The following is a 16968-nucleotide window of genomic DNA, read 5'->3' as shown; positions in this document are numbered from 1 at the left end:
TTGACAATTCTGTCTTCTGAGTGACGGAAAACGGGCTTTGCACCCACGAATTTGTCTTGAGTGCGACTAGAAGGCATTCGGCGAGCTTTTAACATCGTTTGGCTGAAAGCCTGTGTTGTGGTCAACTCTGTGTACTTGGCGTACCATCACGTCGACTGAGGCCAAGTTGTTTTTGAAACGCGTTGTCACTTGCGTATTTATGCTCTTAAAGTGCAGGAAATAATACCCGAGAAGGGAGGGTATTATATGCTTGCAAAACAGATGTTTCCTTCATATTTTATGGTATTGTTTGGGGGAAATCTGCTTACTAAAAGATGTATGTAAAAGTGAGTTTATCTGTAATGCCGCACATTCACCATTTACGCGCGCTTCGCCTCTATGTGCAATATTCCTGTTAGGTCAATATACCAAAATGATACATGCTTGTAATTTACCTTTTTTCAGCTGATGACATGTGGTGAAGCTTTGTATGGCAGGGACTGCTGCTTACCTGGTGTTACAACTTTTGACGAGTGCACAAAAAGACCGGAACGAGCATTTATATAAAGCAAAATAAACATTTCATCATTTCAGAAGACATCTTGCATTTATGAAATTGCAAGTGGCACAGATTTCGTGCCACTTGCAATTTCGTGCCACTTGCAATTTAGGCTTGTAAAGATTGTTAACAGTCATTTTTACTAAATAATAAAATGATTCCACGCCAAGGCCACGCACTGTTTAGCAGTAGAAGCGAAAAATAAAAAGGAATGCCATGCGATTAAGCTGGTGTTCAAAATGCGCACCCAAAACCGAAAACGAGAGATGTTAATTCTATCCACTTTGTGCGCTGCAGTCAATTCGGCTGCTGGACTCTATGGGAGTGTCCGCTCTTGCTGAATCCCTTTCTCTATGCTTAAACCTCTGGACTTCTCGCAAGTGGCCGGTGCAGCCACTCCCGGCTGTCATCACTGCTGTGGGAACGGGCGGCTGTATTTTGAGTGTACTAGAAAGTGGACCGAGCGGTGCCCTAGCTGAGGCACAAAACAAGAAAAGTAGGCTGAGGTGTGCTGCAGTAGGTTCAGTGGGTGGGCGTCTCTGTCCAGAGGATCGGTATAGCGTAAAACTATTCCAGTCTGTGTTTATGCCCATATGGGGAAGGCCTGCGCCATTTCAACCCATGATGAAGGGTAGTGGCGGATTTGTAATAAAAACATATTTGAATGCTTTTGCGTTATACCAGAAAGTTAAGCATCAGGTTCTTTGGAATTGACCTGGTCTAGCCATGTAGAATTGGCTAAAAAAAAAAAAAGTTGCAGCTTCGCCCGAAAGGGGAAGCATCGATTGCGATAGCAAATTAGTAGACAGCTATATGAAGTAAGGATAGTAGTTTCATAGGCCGTATAAATGTGTAAACATTCCCACAGGGAACTGGCGATTGCAGCTCAATCTTGCGAAGAAAGCGAAGAGGCGGCGCGGTTGGGAGTGGTGACGGCTTCTACTCCGTGGCCAAGTGCAAACATTGCATGGCCACACGCGGTCGCGTGCACATATCTTAAAAGGGATCCGCAGATGGCTGGTAGCTTTGTGTGCACTGTGTTCTAGCTGCTCCGGGGTTGAAGCGGTAGGTGGTACGAAGGTCACTTCGTTCGCTGCTGCTGCTGCGCTTGCTCACACGATCGCTTTGACAGCGAGGGCCCATGCTCATCAAGCGTGATGTTTGTGCGCTTGTGCTTGCTTGTGCGCGCTGACACCTGTGGGGATGCGCGACCCTCACGCCTCGATTGCTTCATGGTGAAATATTGTAATACAATCTGTAGTCTGTTTTACACTATCAATAGTTTAAAAAACTGCCCATACTGTTAGTAGTAAAAAACTGATGGTTTTGCATAACTAGTGCCTGAGTGTGCAGAACAAGATGTAGAATGTGTTTTGGAGCGGACGACAGAGCATTGGCCCTGTGGCTGCTCTGTTGCCATGTTGAGTGACGCTCACTTGACGACTGTGCAGGGTAAAGCAGGAGCCGTGCAGCTCGGATGACGAGGACGACGACAGCAGCAGCAGCAGCAGTTCGTCGTCGTCGTGCCGATCCCGCGGCCAGCAGCAGGAGCGCGCCACCACGGCGGCACCAGCGCGCCGGGGCAGTGGCGGCGGCCAGAAGCCCCTCAACAGAGGTCGCTGGGACAAAGAGGAGGACGAGCGCCTCAAGCGTAGTGTCCAGGCCCTAGGCACGCACGACTGGGCCGCTGTGGCACGTTGCTTCTCGGACCGCAGCGATGTCCAGTGCCAGCAGCGCTGGCACAAGGTTGTCAACCCCGAACTTGTCAAGGGCTCGTGGTCCAAAGAGGTGAGGTTGCTGCCACTTCGGGTCATTCCACCCAAGAGCCCTGTGGCTTTTAACACACTTGGACAGGCTTTCTTACAAACACTGAAACGGTTCAAGACAAGTCTGATGCGAGTGTAGATAGCACAAATGGCCGTCTTGTAGCCGATGATCGAGCCATACATGTAGACTGGTCTAGAGAAGGAATTCCTACTGGCTAGTTCTTTGTGATAGCTAGGAAGAAATGAAAATTTGCCATGTAAGAAGGTTGACATCACCAGCATTGTTGCAGCATTCTCCTTGGTGTGTAATATACTTGGATTTTGGTACCACTTTCTAAATGATTTGTGAGCACATCAGAGTGAAAGCTCAATTGTTATCTTATTAACCCAAATCTATTGGGCCTCTATTTTGAGAAATTGCTCCTAAAATTGCCTGGGCATTACAATCAGATACGAAACCAAAACTGCATGTGCGGCGTTTGCAACAACCAATCATCAGAGGCAACATCATCGCCATCACAATGGCAGCAGAGCATGTTTTTGTGAAGGTTGCTGTGGGTGGTTGGACGGTCAATGAATAGTAGCCTGTTGAAGATTGTGTTCATGCGCTGCATAGTGAGTTGCCTATAAGTGGCAGCCACACCTTCACGAAGCAGCAATACCCTGAAGGTCGATCGCTGGACAAAGTGGTGGCTAATACGGGCGCCACGTGGTGCACCTTCGATCGTGATCAAGTCGGATCAGGGTGAAATTATTTATCCGCGAATGGCTTCCTTGTGCAAGCTGCAGAAAATAACCTGTCCTGGTCGAAAAATTTAATCACTGTTGAAAGTGCCGCCTTCGTCTCCCATATGAGCAGCAAGTCAAGGCCTGGGCTGCAATCCTGTACGGCACAAAAGACAACCTGCTGTGGTCCATTGACAGCTACAAAGCACTTCCGTATAGATTAATTTTGCGAGTCCCGTTTCTTTTTTTGATCACAGACGTAGAGGTGTGTTATATCTTTCTTTTATAAATTGGATGCATATTAGATACAGGGGCACGTTAGAATTTGGTAAATTCGGTTCCTGTTTGGAGTTGAAGATTGAGATAAGCATGTGACAATACCCTCTTATGATGGAGTTTTGTTGGGACGCAAGTTACTTGAAGCCTTGACCAGCGTTACTACTGGGTAGCCTGGCGTTTTCGACAGGCTGCAGTCATTCTAAATATCCTTTCTCTACGCTACAGGCTTCTAGAACACTGTTACCAAGCTAACCCTGGCCCCTGGCTAACCGAGACATGCACAATGCTGTAGTGGAGAGCAGTTGACGTAGCATCTGCGAGTTGCATAGTTCGGCAGCTTGGAGCGGTCTCTCGTTTGCTTGGCGTTTCTCAACGTCCGCGTATACATTACCGCCCGTACACGCTCGTACACGTTACCGGCACGGCAACTCGTCGCACGCTGTTTGCCATTCACGGGCAGCAGTGCGACAGCCACTTTGCTCGCGAATGGCGAGATTTCCTTGCCGTAGAGAGGCTGGGACCGGGACCCATTCGTCCAGAATCCGTACGGCGAAGCGGCCGTATCAGAGGCAACACTGAGAAGTCAGAGAAGTGGTCACTCTGCTGGCACTGGTGCGTGACACCGTGGTCACGTTCATCGGTGCCAATATCGTAGCTAGGCCTTTTCCTGTTCACTTCAAAGCTAAAACTGACGGCGCTTCAGAATGAATCACCGACTCGCACAAGCCGCAATATTTTCTTACCGTTGTTGTCGCTCTTCGCAATAATTATAATGATCGCGATATGCACTTCGAGTCGCCAATTGTTTACCTCTGCTAGCAGAGAATGCTTTATACGCGAGCGGACTACGCAGTATAGTTTTACGTCACTATTTCTTGTGATTCACGTGACCAAGCCGTGTTGGGTTTCCTCTCCTACGACGTCACAGCATCACCCGAAACCCAGAAACTGAAATCGATTGGTATAATAATGCTAGTATTAAATTATTTATTGGGTATATATGAATCCCGCGGTGTGTATCGTGCTTCCTGAAGCAGTACGCAACGCTTGAATCGAAGAAAACATGAACGAACATTTTCCTGTCTCCACCCCTTTAAATAGGCCTGCTAAAATCATAGGCGGGATTTTGCCGACGTCAACGTCACGTGATATGTACTGAGTCTGGTCGGTGATGGGCAGCTGCTCCCTCTCTCCCGGGCGACGTTGCGTGTGTTTGCCTCTGCTGGTGGCAACCTGTGGGTCCACTTTGGTTCGCGGAAAGGAGTCCCCTTGAGTCGCACAGTTCGCGGAAGGCGGCCCTCCCTCCTGTCACGCAAACACACAAAGGGGCCCGTAATCACTGTGGGGCGCCAGCCAGACCGGCAACCACCCGAGACACACATAGAAAATTAGGGATCAATTCTCTGTTACGATTAGGCATGGTCTTTCGACCATCGTTTTCGCACAGGATGTTACATGCCAACCGTAACAGTTTTGAGATCAAGTAATGTGTGTTGCATACATTGCAATGATAGACACGTTTGTGAACTTGCACCCAAACAAGTGCTATATACCATGTAAAGGAAGGCACAAGCAGCAAAAACTTTGGAAACGAGCAAGATATATCACAGTGGCTTTTTCAGTTGATGCACATAATGGCTCATTCGTACTGGCAATATGCAGAGGTCGCGTGACAAAGTTACCGTATTTACTCGCATAATGATCGCACTTTTTTCGCCAGAAAAATTGACGCAAATTCAGGGGTGCGATCATTACGCGGGTTAAATTTCCCGCTAAAAAAAATTTTTTTTCGTCCCGCGTTTGCTGCGGGATGCGGGTGCGGGACACCAAAACAAAAATGGCGGCCGGCGGAGCAAGCCGAATGCGCCGAACGCGATTTTTTTTTTCTTCTCGTGAGTACATTACGTGCATTGAAACAGTTTCTTCCGTATCAGTGATGAATAATATCGTTAATATCAACAAGTCTGCGGCAATAACGTAGCCATGTCCACTTTGAGGGGACAGAAACAGACGGGCGCACTTAGCTGATAGTGACAGAAACGCATGGCCGGTGTGCTGCGGAAACTGCGGCATCTGTCTTCACTACTATCCTAACACGGCACGTTTCCGCTAAAGGTGGGCGAATATCTTAGCTGTGTTACAAGCGTCGGTGTATGAATAGGGTACACATTTAACGTATCCGTGTAAACGAGGCTACTATCATTGCCGCGCGCGACTTGTTGCGTGCTCACGAGTGCAGATGAAAAGAATCGAAAGGCGCCTCTTTTGCTTTTGTTGACCACAACCATTATAAAGCCTACCCATAATAAAGGCAAGTTTGGTTGTACTTCTTTTTGTCATGGAAGATCGGAAAGTGATGAAAGTAATGAAATGAGGCATCTGCTTAAGAATGTTGGGTGCGTGCAGACGAGTCGTTGGCGTAGCATTCGACAGATTGTAAGCGCGATCATTATTAGCTAGACTTGGCACACGACATATCGCTGCGGCAAGTTCGGGGTGCGATCATTACACGGGAAATAAAAAAAGTCGAATTTTGACGACACAATTCAGGGGTGCGATCATTACGCGAGTGCGATCATTATGCGAGTAAATACGGTAGTTGCAAGCACAACCTCAAATGGTTGCTTTGATCGAAAAGTGGCTGTTTTGATAGCGAAATATTTAGCGTGCACAATCGACAAGGACACATTGAAGGGGGACACACGACTTTGTGTGTACCCCTTCGCTGTGTCCTTGTCGATTGTGTGTGCTAAATATTTCACTATGAATTCATGCCAACTCGCCCAACTATCAATTCTGACTGTTTCGAGTCAGTTGCTCGCAGCTTGATATTTTGTTTGCATGACCACAATCGCAAAGCTTGAAAACCAATCGTGCTTTCTTGCATGGCTACGGTGGCATTGGCAGACGTGAGCCATAGCGGGAACAGCGTCAGTCGGTCTTCCAACGAACGCGCAACATCAAAATCTTGTGATTAATGCCAATCTGTCTGGTCGCATTGATCGTGAACATTGATCACTGTTAGTCGCTTCTTGGTTGCCAGTTGCGGTCGGTCATGCAACGAGCGCTGTTGTGAATGAGCCCCAAGTGTTTTGTTGTTGTGAAATAACCACGCTGATGCACAGGTTTGTGTGCAGGAGGATGACAAAGTGGTGCAGCTGGTGCAGAAGTATGGCCCCAAGAAGTGGACCCTGATTGCCAAGCACCTGAAGGGACGCATTGGCAAGCAGTGCCGCGAGAGGTGGGTGCGCACTTGGGCAGGGTAGGCAGTGGCTGGTGACGAATGACCGTGTCGGTGCCAGAGGTCGCCAGTCTGCGTGTGCAACAGTTTCATTTTTCTGTAGACCGGCTTTGCCAAGATTTACAACCTGACAACTCCTATAATTGCCTTGCCATGACAGCTGGCATTACCATGGACGGTTAGGGCCTAAAGCAGAAGTCGAACCAAGAGAATGTTTGTGACAGTTCAGAAGAAGACAAAAGATGAGAATACAGTCGAACCTAACTACTGTATTTATTCGGTTCTAGCGCGCCCTCGCTTGTAACGTGCACCAATTTGCCGTGACTTAAAAGAAAGAAAAGTCCTTTGCAATATTGTGCACCTTATTCTTTCATTCAGAAATACAACATTCTCTGATTTGGAAAAACAAAGATTTACTCCTAATGCACTAAAGCTGCGATAAATAAAAAAGTTGCACTTTTGCCCGAAAGGTGAAGCATCGATTGCGATAGTAAATTAGTGGACAGCTATATGGAAAGTAAGGATAGTAGTTTTATCGGCCCAATAAACCTTTAAGCTTTCGTTTACTAAATAAATTAACGAGCATGGTGTCACAGGCGCACAAGCAAACATGAATATGTTCCACTCAATGACCGCAGAAACCCTTTATAAGAATGCTGGAGTGAGGAGGTGCGGTAGCAGAAACAAACAAATTGACCTCTCGCTTCAACGTGGCCTAAGTGACGACAACACAGCGCAGTGCGCCTAGATGCGTTGACTGTCTCCATATCGCAGATCGCTTTCAAGATAGGGGCCGCGCGGCTGTGCCTGTGCAGCAGCCGCCAGATTAGAACGCCTCCCGTTTGCGCCAGTCCTGTACGCAAGTTTTGTGAACTCTGAATGCCCATGATGCGGCCCGATTTCCATCCATCTCTGCACACATGATCATTTTCCTTTTTTGGGGTGGGGGAGTGGGGTGTATGAGCTCGTTTGTTAACACTGCATTTATAGTTTTGTATTGATCGGAGTATGTGCAGAAGATTTTGCTTATGCATCTTTTTTTGCTTGCTTAAGTTCGCTTATTTATCATCATCATTACCTTATTTATGTCCACTGCAAGATGTAGGCCTCTACCTTCGATCTCCAATAACTGCTGTCTTGCACCAACCGATTCCAACTAGCACCCGCAAATTTCCTAATTTCATCTCACCCCCTAGTCGTCTGCCGTCCTCTACTGCGCTTCCCTTCTCTTGGTACCCATTCTGTCACCCTATGGTCCAGCGGTTATCTAATCTGCGCATTACATGACCTGCCCAGTGCCATCTTTTTCTCCTAATGCCTATTAGAACATTGTCTATACCCCTTTGCTCTCTGATCCAAACTGCTCTCTTTCTGTTTCTTAAATTTATGCCCAGCATTCTTCGTTCCATCGCTCTTTGCACGGTCCTTACCTTGTTTTCAAGCTTCTTTGTTAGTCTCTAAGTCTCTGCGCCATATGTCAGCACCAGTAAAATGCACTGATTGTATACTTAACTTTTCAGTGATAACGATAAGCTCCCAGTCAGGACCTCGTGATGTCTGCCGTGTGCGATTCAACCCATTTTTATTCTGTGAATTTACTTCTCATGGTGAGGATTCCCTTTGAGTATTTGACCTAGGTAAACGTACTCCTTCACAGACTGTAGAGGCTGACTTGCGATATTGAAATCGTCTTCCCTTGCCCAGTTATTTATCATTATCTTAGTCTTCTGCATATTAATCTTCAACCTTACTCTTACACTCTCCCTGTTAAGGTCCTCAATCTTTTGTTGTAAATCGTCCGCAGTGTTGCTGAATAGAACAATGTCATTGGCAAACCGAAGGTTGCTGAGATATTTGCCGTCGATCTTTACTCCTAAGCCTTCCCAGTTTAATAGCCTGAGTACTTCTAAGCACGCAGTGAATAGCATTGGAGAGATTGTGTCTCCCTGTCTGACCCCTTTCTTTATAGGTATCTTCCTGCTTTTCTTGTGTAAAATTAAGGTAGCTGTGGAAGCTCTGTAGATATTTTCCAAGGTATTTACGTAAGTGTTCTGTACTCCTTGATTACGCAATGCCTCTATGACTGCTGGTATCTCTACTGAATGAAATGCTTTTTCGTAATCTATGAAAGCCATATAGAAAGGCTTATTGTACTCTGCGGATTTCTTGATAACCTGATTAATGACATGGATGTGATCATTGTAAAGTATCCTTTCCTGAAGCCAGCCTGCTCCCTTAGTTGACTAATCTTGCTGTCGTGGAACACTGAGACGACTCCGTGGTCCTGAGGTACTCGCAAAATCTGCTGAACCCGCTCCGATGAAGACGGATGGTTACTTCCAACACCTGCTCCCCCAGGTGCTGCGGGGGCGTCTGCTACCTCCTCCGAGGGCATTTCGTCGGCGTTTGCTCGTTTTGGTGTTGCAGGATTTGGGTCCCCATTATTTGCACGCTTTCGTCCGGTTGGCATTCCATAGAGACTGCGGCCTAGTACGTGCTCCTCAACCACGTTCTTTGCACCCAAGCCGGCTGCGCCCAAGGCAGAGTGCCAATTGACTGTTGATATAAAGTCCTTGAAAAACTCCTTCGTAGACGTCCGGTCGGCTGCAAACACCTCTGCGTCGCTTTGCACTCTTTCGTATGCCTCGTCGTGCCGCTTGGCAATGCAGTTGTCCTCGTCCACCGGGGTCTTTCCTTTGTGGCTTCCGGGGCCCAAGTAGTGGTGTCCTGGAAACAACATCACTGTGTAAAGTAACAACATACGGTAGCGGTAGCGACTACATCACCAGCATCATATTAGACGCATAACTTAAGACGCATCTATTTAACCTACCCTAACCTAACCTAAATAGCTGGTAGTGTACAGGAATTCTATAGCATTAACGAGAGGGTGGCAGGTCTTGTTGTGAACCTTAATAAGAGATACAAATTGAAGGTCGTACAGGTGTACGCCCCCACATCCAGTCATGATGACCAGGAAGTCGAAAGCTTCTATGAAGACGTGGAATCGGCGATAGGTAAGGTCAAAACTAAATACACTGTACTGATGGGCGACTTCAGTGGCAAGGTAGGCAAGAAGCAGGCTGGAGACAAGGCAGTGGGGGAATTCGGCATAGGCACTAGGAATAGCAGGGGAGAGCTATTAGTACACTTTGCAGAACAGAATAATATGGGGATAATGAATACCTTCTTCCGCAAGCGGGATAGCCGAAAGTGGACGTGGAGAAGCCCGAATGACCAGACTAGAAATGAAATAGACCTCATACCCTGCTCTAACCCTGGCATCATACAAGACGTGGACATGCTTGGCAAGGTGCGCTGCAGTGACCATAGGATGGTAAGATCTCGAAATAGCCTAGGCTTGAGGAGGGAACGGAAGAAACTGGTACATAAGAAGACGATCAATGAGTTAGCGGTAAGAGGGAAAATAGAGGAATTCCAGATCAAGCTACAGAACAGGTATTCGGCTTTAACACAGGAAGAAGACCTTACTGTTGAAGCAATGAACGATAATCTTATGGGCATCATTAAGGGGTCTGCTATAGAAGTCAGTGGCAACTCCGTTAGACAGGATACCAGTAAGCTATCGCAGGAGACGAAATATATGATCAAGAAATGCCAATGTGTGAAAGCCTCTAACCCTACAGCTAGAATAGAACTGGCAGAACTTTCGAAGTTTATCAACAAGCGTAAGACAGCTGATGATAAGGTAGTATAATAGGGATAGAATTTAACATGCTCTCAGGAACGGAGGAAGCCTAAAAGCAGTGAAAAAAAAACTAGGAATAGGCAAGAATCAGATGTATGCATCAAGATACAAAGCTGGCAATATCATTACTAATATGGATGAGATCGTTCAAGTGGCTGAGGAGTTCTATAGAGTACCAGTGGCACCCAAGATGATAATGGAAGAGAGAATAGTCTAGAGGAGTTCGAAATCCCACAGGTAACGCTGGAAGAAGTAAAGAAAGCCTTGGGAGCTATGCAAAGGGGGAAGGCAGCTGGGGAGGATCAGGTAACAGCAGATTTGTTGAAGGATGGTGGGCAGATTGTTCTAGAGAAACTGGCCACCCTGTATACGCAATGCCTCATGACCTCGAGCGTACCGGAATCTTGGAAGAACGCTAACATAATCTTAATCCATAAGAAAGGGGACGCCAAAGACTTGAAAAATTATAGGCCGATCAGCTTACTGTCTGTTGCCTACAAACTATTCACTAAGGTAATCGCAAATAGAATCAGGAACACCTTAGACTTCTGTCAAGCAAAGGACCAGGCAGGATTCCGTAAAGGCTACTCAACAATAGATCATATTCACACTATCAAACAGGTGATAGAGAAATGTGTGGAATATAACCAACCCTTATATATATCGCTTTCATTGATTACGAGAAAGCGTTTGATTCTGTCGAAACCTCAGCAGTCATGGAGGCATTGCGGAATCAGGGTGTAGACGAGCCGTATGTAACAACACTGAAAGATATCTATAGCGGCTCCACAGCCACCGTAGTCCTCCATAAAGAAAGCAACAAAATCCCAATAAAGAAAGGCGTCAAACAGGGAGGTACGATCTCTCCAATGCTATTCACCGCGTGTTAACAGGAGGTATTCAGAGACCTGGATTGGGAAGAATTGGGGATAAAAGTTAATGGAGAATACCTTAGTAACTTGCGATTCGCTGATGATATTGCCTTGCTTAGTAACTCAGGGGACCAATTGCAATGCATGCTCACTGACCTGGAGAGGCAAAGCAGAAGAGTGGGTTTAAAAATTAATCTGCAGAAAACTAAAGTAATGTTTAACAGTCTCGGAAGAGAACAACAATTTACAATAGGCAGCGAGGCACTGGAAGTAGTAAGGGAATACATCTACTTAGGGCAGGTAGTGACGGCAGATCCAGATCATGAGACAGAAATAATCGGAAGAATAAGAATGGGCTGGGGTGCGTTTGGCAGGCATTCTCAGATCATGAACAGCAGGTTGCCATTATCCCTCAAGAGGAAAGTGTGTAATAGCTGCGTCTTACCAGTACTCACCTACGGGGCAGAAACCTGGAGGCTTACGAAAAGGGTTCTACTCAAATTGAGGAGGACGCAACGAGCTATGGAAAGAAGAATGATAGGTGTAACGTTAAGGGATAAGAAAAGAGCAGATTGGGTGAGGGAACAAACGCGAGTTAATGACATCTTAGTTGAAATCAAGAAAAAAAAAGGCTGTGGCTTAGCTAAGGTTAAGCCCAGGATGCGAAGCATACTAGCCTTTATTTTAGTTGTTGAACCACTGCTTAGCCTGGTGAACTGCTGTTGCTTGGCTATATTTGGTTCGGCTAGACGAAGAAACAACTCGTGCGTTACTCTGCTTCGCCTTCAAGAGTGGAACGCGACAGCGTTCCCGTCGACCCGCCAAGGGGTGTAAGACAATGGGCTACAGCGCAGCGACTACGCGCCCCGCATTGGACGCGGTGAGCGTCGAGCAACGTAGCGTTCGGCGCGGCAACGAAATGTGCGCCTGAGCAAGCGACGCACGCCTGAGACTTAGAAACAGCTCGTTTCTAAGGCAACACCGCATTCACTAGAGGCGCTTTTGTACCGCTTTGAAGCATCGTACTCGTGGCTCAGTGGTAGCGTCTCCGTCTCACACTCCGGAGACCCTGGTTCGATTCCCACCCAGCCCATCTTGCAAGAGTTGAGCCAAAGCCACCTAGAAACAGTCTCTGTAGCACGCCGCAACCTTCGCTTCTCATTCCAACGGGCAGCTCTGTCTCCAGGAGGCATCTCACCTCGTGAGTGTCTAGCAGAGGCAAGCGCAGCTGCTTATATACCGCCGCGACGCCGCGAGCGACGGTGCGAGTTGGAGCCCCAGTTCTCCTCTGTCGTGACGTCACGATGTCACGTGGTATTGAAGGCGACACCGCCGCGCCTGAGGAGCTGGGTTGAGCTCTCGTAATATGCTTCGCATAAAAGAAATGGGCATAGGCAGGACATGTAATGAGGAGGGAGGATAACCGATGGTCATTAAGGGTTACGGACTGGATCCCAAGGGAAGGGAAGCGTAGCAGGGGGCGGCAGAAAGTTAGGTGGGTGGATGAGATTAAGAAGTTTGCAGGGACGGCATGGCCACAATTAATACATGACCGCGGTCGTTGGAGAAGTATGGGAGAGGCCTTTGCCCTGCAGTGGGCGTAACCAGGCTGATGATGATGATGATGAAACATGGTCACCCGGGAAAGATCAAAATGTACACGTGTCAATATTGCCTTGCTTATTAACTCGGGGGACCAACTGCAATGCATGCTCACTGACCTGGAGAGGCAAAGCCGAAGGGTGGGTCTAAAAATTAATTTGCAAAAAACTAAAGTAAAGTTTAACCGTTTTGGAAGAGAACAGCAGTTTAAGATAGGTAGCGAGGCACTGGAAGTGGTAAGGGAATACATCTACTTACGACAGGTAGTGACTGCGGATCTGGATCATGAGACGGGAATAATCAGAAGAATAAGAATGGGCTGGAGTGCCTTTGGCGGGCATTCTCTGATCATGAACAGCAGGTTGCCATTATCCCTCTAGAGAAAAGTATATGACAGATGTGTCTTACCAGTACTCACGTACGGGGCAGAAACCTCGAGGCTTACGAAAAGGGTCCTGCTTAAATTGAGGACGACGCAACGAGCTACGGAGAGAAAAATAATGGGTGTAACATTATGGGATAAGAAAAGAGCAGATTGAGTGAGGGAACAAACGCGAGTTAATGATATCTGATTTGAAAGCAAGAAAAAGAAATGGGCATGGGCAGGACATGTAATGAGGAGGGAAGATAACCGATGGTCACTAAGGGTTACGGACTGGATTCCAAGGGAAGGGAAGCGTAGCAGTGTGCGGCAGAAAGTTAGGTGGGCGGATGAGATTAAGAAGTTTGCAGGGATGACATGACCACAATTAGTACATGACCGGGGTTGTTGGAGAAGTATGGGAGAGGCCTTTGCCCTGCAGTGGGCGTAACCAGGCTGATGGTGATGATGAAATTGAATAACTACTGAAGACGAAACTTTTCGCTTATTAATAAGCTGAACAGTGCCACCCTGTGTGACTACATCTTGTAGGCACACTACATCTTGTATTGCACATTCTTGTGCCACCCTGCGTGCCTACATCGTGGCCACCGGTGCTTCCCCCTCCCCACCTTGTTCTTCTGAAGTGGTTGTCCTTGGTGAGAACCTGCAAAGTTCCAGAAAACTGCCAAACCCTTTCCGTAGGTTGAAGCGAGGAGTCGTGCTGTGTGCCCCCAGACGAATCCACTGGCAGCCTTCAAAATTCCACCAAACTGCTGACCCTTGCTGTGGTGATCGGTTTTATGCAGCTTGGGCTTCTCCTTCGACGAAAGAGGAAAGTGACGTGGTTGACGTCAGCACCGGTCATGCCTCGTCCTGCTGATGATGGGACACCCAAAGGGATTTAAGGCAGAGCCGGCCAGTTGTTACGGAGAGAGTCGTCACCAGCCGCACCGTCTGTCTGGTGCACCCTTCGGCTCCGCTACTTTATGCTTTTACCTGCTATATTTTACATACTGTATAAAGCTTTTAGTCTCCTCCTCGTCTGCTCTAAGAGTCTGTCTCTTGTCTTTCACCCAATAAGTTTCACCCAATAGGCGCAATAAGTTGCAAATTCCCGCGCCAAACTGTGCCAAACACAGAAAATTGAGCGAAATTGCGCCACTCAGTGCCAGAATGGCTTTGGCACGTGTGCTCCGGCAGTGGCCGCGAACAGTGAGCGGATTTGTTTTCAGAAAGAGTAGAGTACGTAGAGCACATCCTGCGCGATTGCGGCTCTCACGTAGTTTCTCATAATTTTCGTGCTTATAACACTGGAGTAGACGTTAGTTTCTCGTATCCTTCGCTCTTAAACCACTGGACTTTCCGGCAAGTGGCCGGCGCGGCACGCTGTTACTCCTGACTGTCGTCGTTGCTGTCCGAACATCTAGGGTGGCAGTATTTCGAGTGTACTAGAATACAATTGAGCGGGTAGAGCGGCGCAGTGCTCTCTAGCTAGGAAGCGAAACACCAAAAAGTAGGATGAGGCAGGCTGGAGTGGTTTCAGCTGGTGACCGTCTGTCTAGAGGATCGGTATAGTGTAAAACTATTCCAATCTGTTTTTATGCCCATATGGAGAAGGCCTACACCATTTCAACCTATCACGAAGGATAGTGGCGGATTTGTAATAAAAACAGGTTGGAATAGTTTTGTGTTATGCCAGAAGGTAAGCATTAGATGCTTTGGAATCGCCCTGGTCTATGATGTGCAAATGGCTTTCAGAAAATGTCGCAGTTTCACCCGAAAGGTGAAGCATCGATTGCGATTGCAAATTAGTAGACAGCTATACAAAGTAAGGATAGCATTTTTATTGGTCGCGTAAACTGGTAAACATTTGCTTACTAAATTAACACACATGGTGTCACGCACACATGCAATTGTGAACCCGCCACTTGAGCTCCGCGTGCACATGCTGTCTCAGCGCTCGAGTGAAGAAGCGCGACAGCCACAGTGAGGGATGTGAGCTTTGTGCTACCTCTCGTTTCAACGTGAACTAAGCATTGGAAGCACAGCGCACACGAAGCTATCATCACTCGCACATGCACTGTCCCCATCGGAAATCGCTTTCAAGATAGGGCCTGGGCGACTGCCATATACAGCAGCTGCCGGAGTGGAACCCACCCTCTCTTCCCCTTCCCCCGGTGCCTTGCGAACATGAGATTGAGTTACCATCCTTGGCTCATCCTTGCACGATTTCACTCGCACACATAGCATACGGCACGCAGCAACAGTGTTAACATCCTTGGACTTTATACAGAACACCACGGTGATGCCAACGATGACAGAAGTGCACCTGGTGTGTCCATATTGACACCTGTACTTATTTATCCGTTTCTTGGGTACTGCATTTTAACCACTTACAACTTCAAGTTATCACTCGGTGCAAGTCGTGCCCGCACGATTGGAACTTACTGGAATGTTATCAATGGTTCTATCCGTTCTCTTTCGTCACTGAAGCTTCTGTAATCTGATTGCATGTGCGACGCGAATGGTGTAGAACTTTCTTGGAGATACATGGGCACCAGCAATTACTCTGGAACCTTCGATGACTCATGTATAAAAGCCAACGCACTTGGCTGGCATATCAGATTTTCGCCGATTGCCAACTGTGTTCACCGCTATCGTTCTTTGAGTGTAGCCTGTTCTTGAGGGCACAGGTTTGCCCAATGAAAATTAGTTTCTTCAGTCACAGTTTCGCTACTGTGTTCTTTACCGTCACTACTACATAACAATATAATTGCTATCACACTTATAAACCATCATAGTTTCATTTCTCTCATTTCTCCGTATAGTTTGTTGGTGAAGCGAATTTCCAGGGACTTCATGCACACTGCCGACACATTAAAGAAAGATGTATTTATAAAATGCGTCTGCGGTTATCTTTAGAAGTATCAGACACACTAATGCAGAATGGATGTTTCTTGTGATTGCTACCACAAATTAAAAATCTACAGGCACTACAGTTGCGGACCGTTAATTCGCACCTCACGGGGACTGCGAAAATGTCCGAATAAACAGGTGTCCGAAAAAGCAGATTAAGGGGAAAAAAATGAAATCCTTTATTTCCATGCACTTATTAGGGCTCGCCACTAGGCTTGAAGAAATCATGAATTCACCGTTTCACGCTGTTCTGTTTACGCGCAATCAGATAAGCCTGAATCTCGGATAGGGTCGTACGGTCACTATAGGCGGCTGAAAGCACAATCACTGCTTCTACATGCTCCCATGCAACGGCAGCGTAGCACATGGTGCGTCATCTTCCAACTCGGTCATCGTCCGGCGGTGTAGCAGAAACCTGACGAATGATCTCGCCTTCATCGAGTTATGCGCATGTCAGTACAGCAGTGTCAGCACCTGTGAAACTGCCAAACGAGACGGTGTCCGGAATCGCAAGGCAACCACTGTGCAAGTCTCAGCAGAACATTTTCCGAGTCGGTGGGGAGCACATCGGGAGGCGACAAATCTTAGGCCTCCCGGCACCCGCTTGCCGGCATTCCCCAGTGCAGTCTGCACGGGCACTGTCGGCGCCATTAGACACTTGACGTGCTGTTTCTGTATGCCACGTTGGATCACCGGAACCTCGACACAGCACACAAAGCAAACACCACCACGCCGACACCAGTCGCACAGACGGAAAACGTGGCCTACTCGCAGCATCGTGCGGGAAGAAACAAATCGGCTGCTAGATTGTCTTGACATGGCTTACTAAGCTGAAAACGGAACTGCTGTAGAACCACTCTATCGAACCAGGCAAAAAGGATGATGATGAGTGGGGATTTGCAGTAGCGCCACTTCATGGGGCAGCAAGGAGGCTCTGTTCAAAACAAAAATGGCA

General features: G+C 47.4%; 1 protein-coding gene across 4 annotated transcripts in view; it reads left to right on the top strand.

Moving 5' to 3' along the window:
• LOC139049684 (transcriptional activator Myb-like) overlaps positions 1-16968 on the top strand; it is a 343827-nt gene that overhangs the window by 75462 nt on the left and 251397 nt on the right. For all 4 annotated transcript variants that reach the window (XM_070525392.1, XM_070525393.1, XM_070525391.1 and 1 more), the window contains exons 2-3: positions 1990-2326; positions 6447-6550. In XM_070525392.1, the coding sequence (XP_070381493.1) occupies positions 1990-2326; positions 6447-6550 (441 nt within the window). The remainder of the gene's footprint in view (positions 1-1989; positions 2327-6446; positions 6551-16968) is intronic.

The sequence above is a fragment of the Dermacentor albipictus genome, chromosome 9 (assembly GCF_038994185.2).
Source record: "Dermacentor albipictus isolate Rhodes 1998 colony chromosome 9, USDA_Dalb.pri_finalv2, whole genome shotgun sequence".
Lineage (NCBI taxonomy): Eukaryota > Metazoa > Arthropoda > Arachnida > Ixodida > Ixodidae > Dermacentor > Dermacentor albipictus.
The sequence above is the reverse complement of the archived record's forward strand: the minus strand, read 5'-3'. Positions and strand labels throughout refer to the sequence as shown.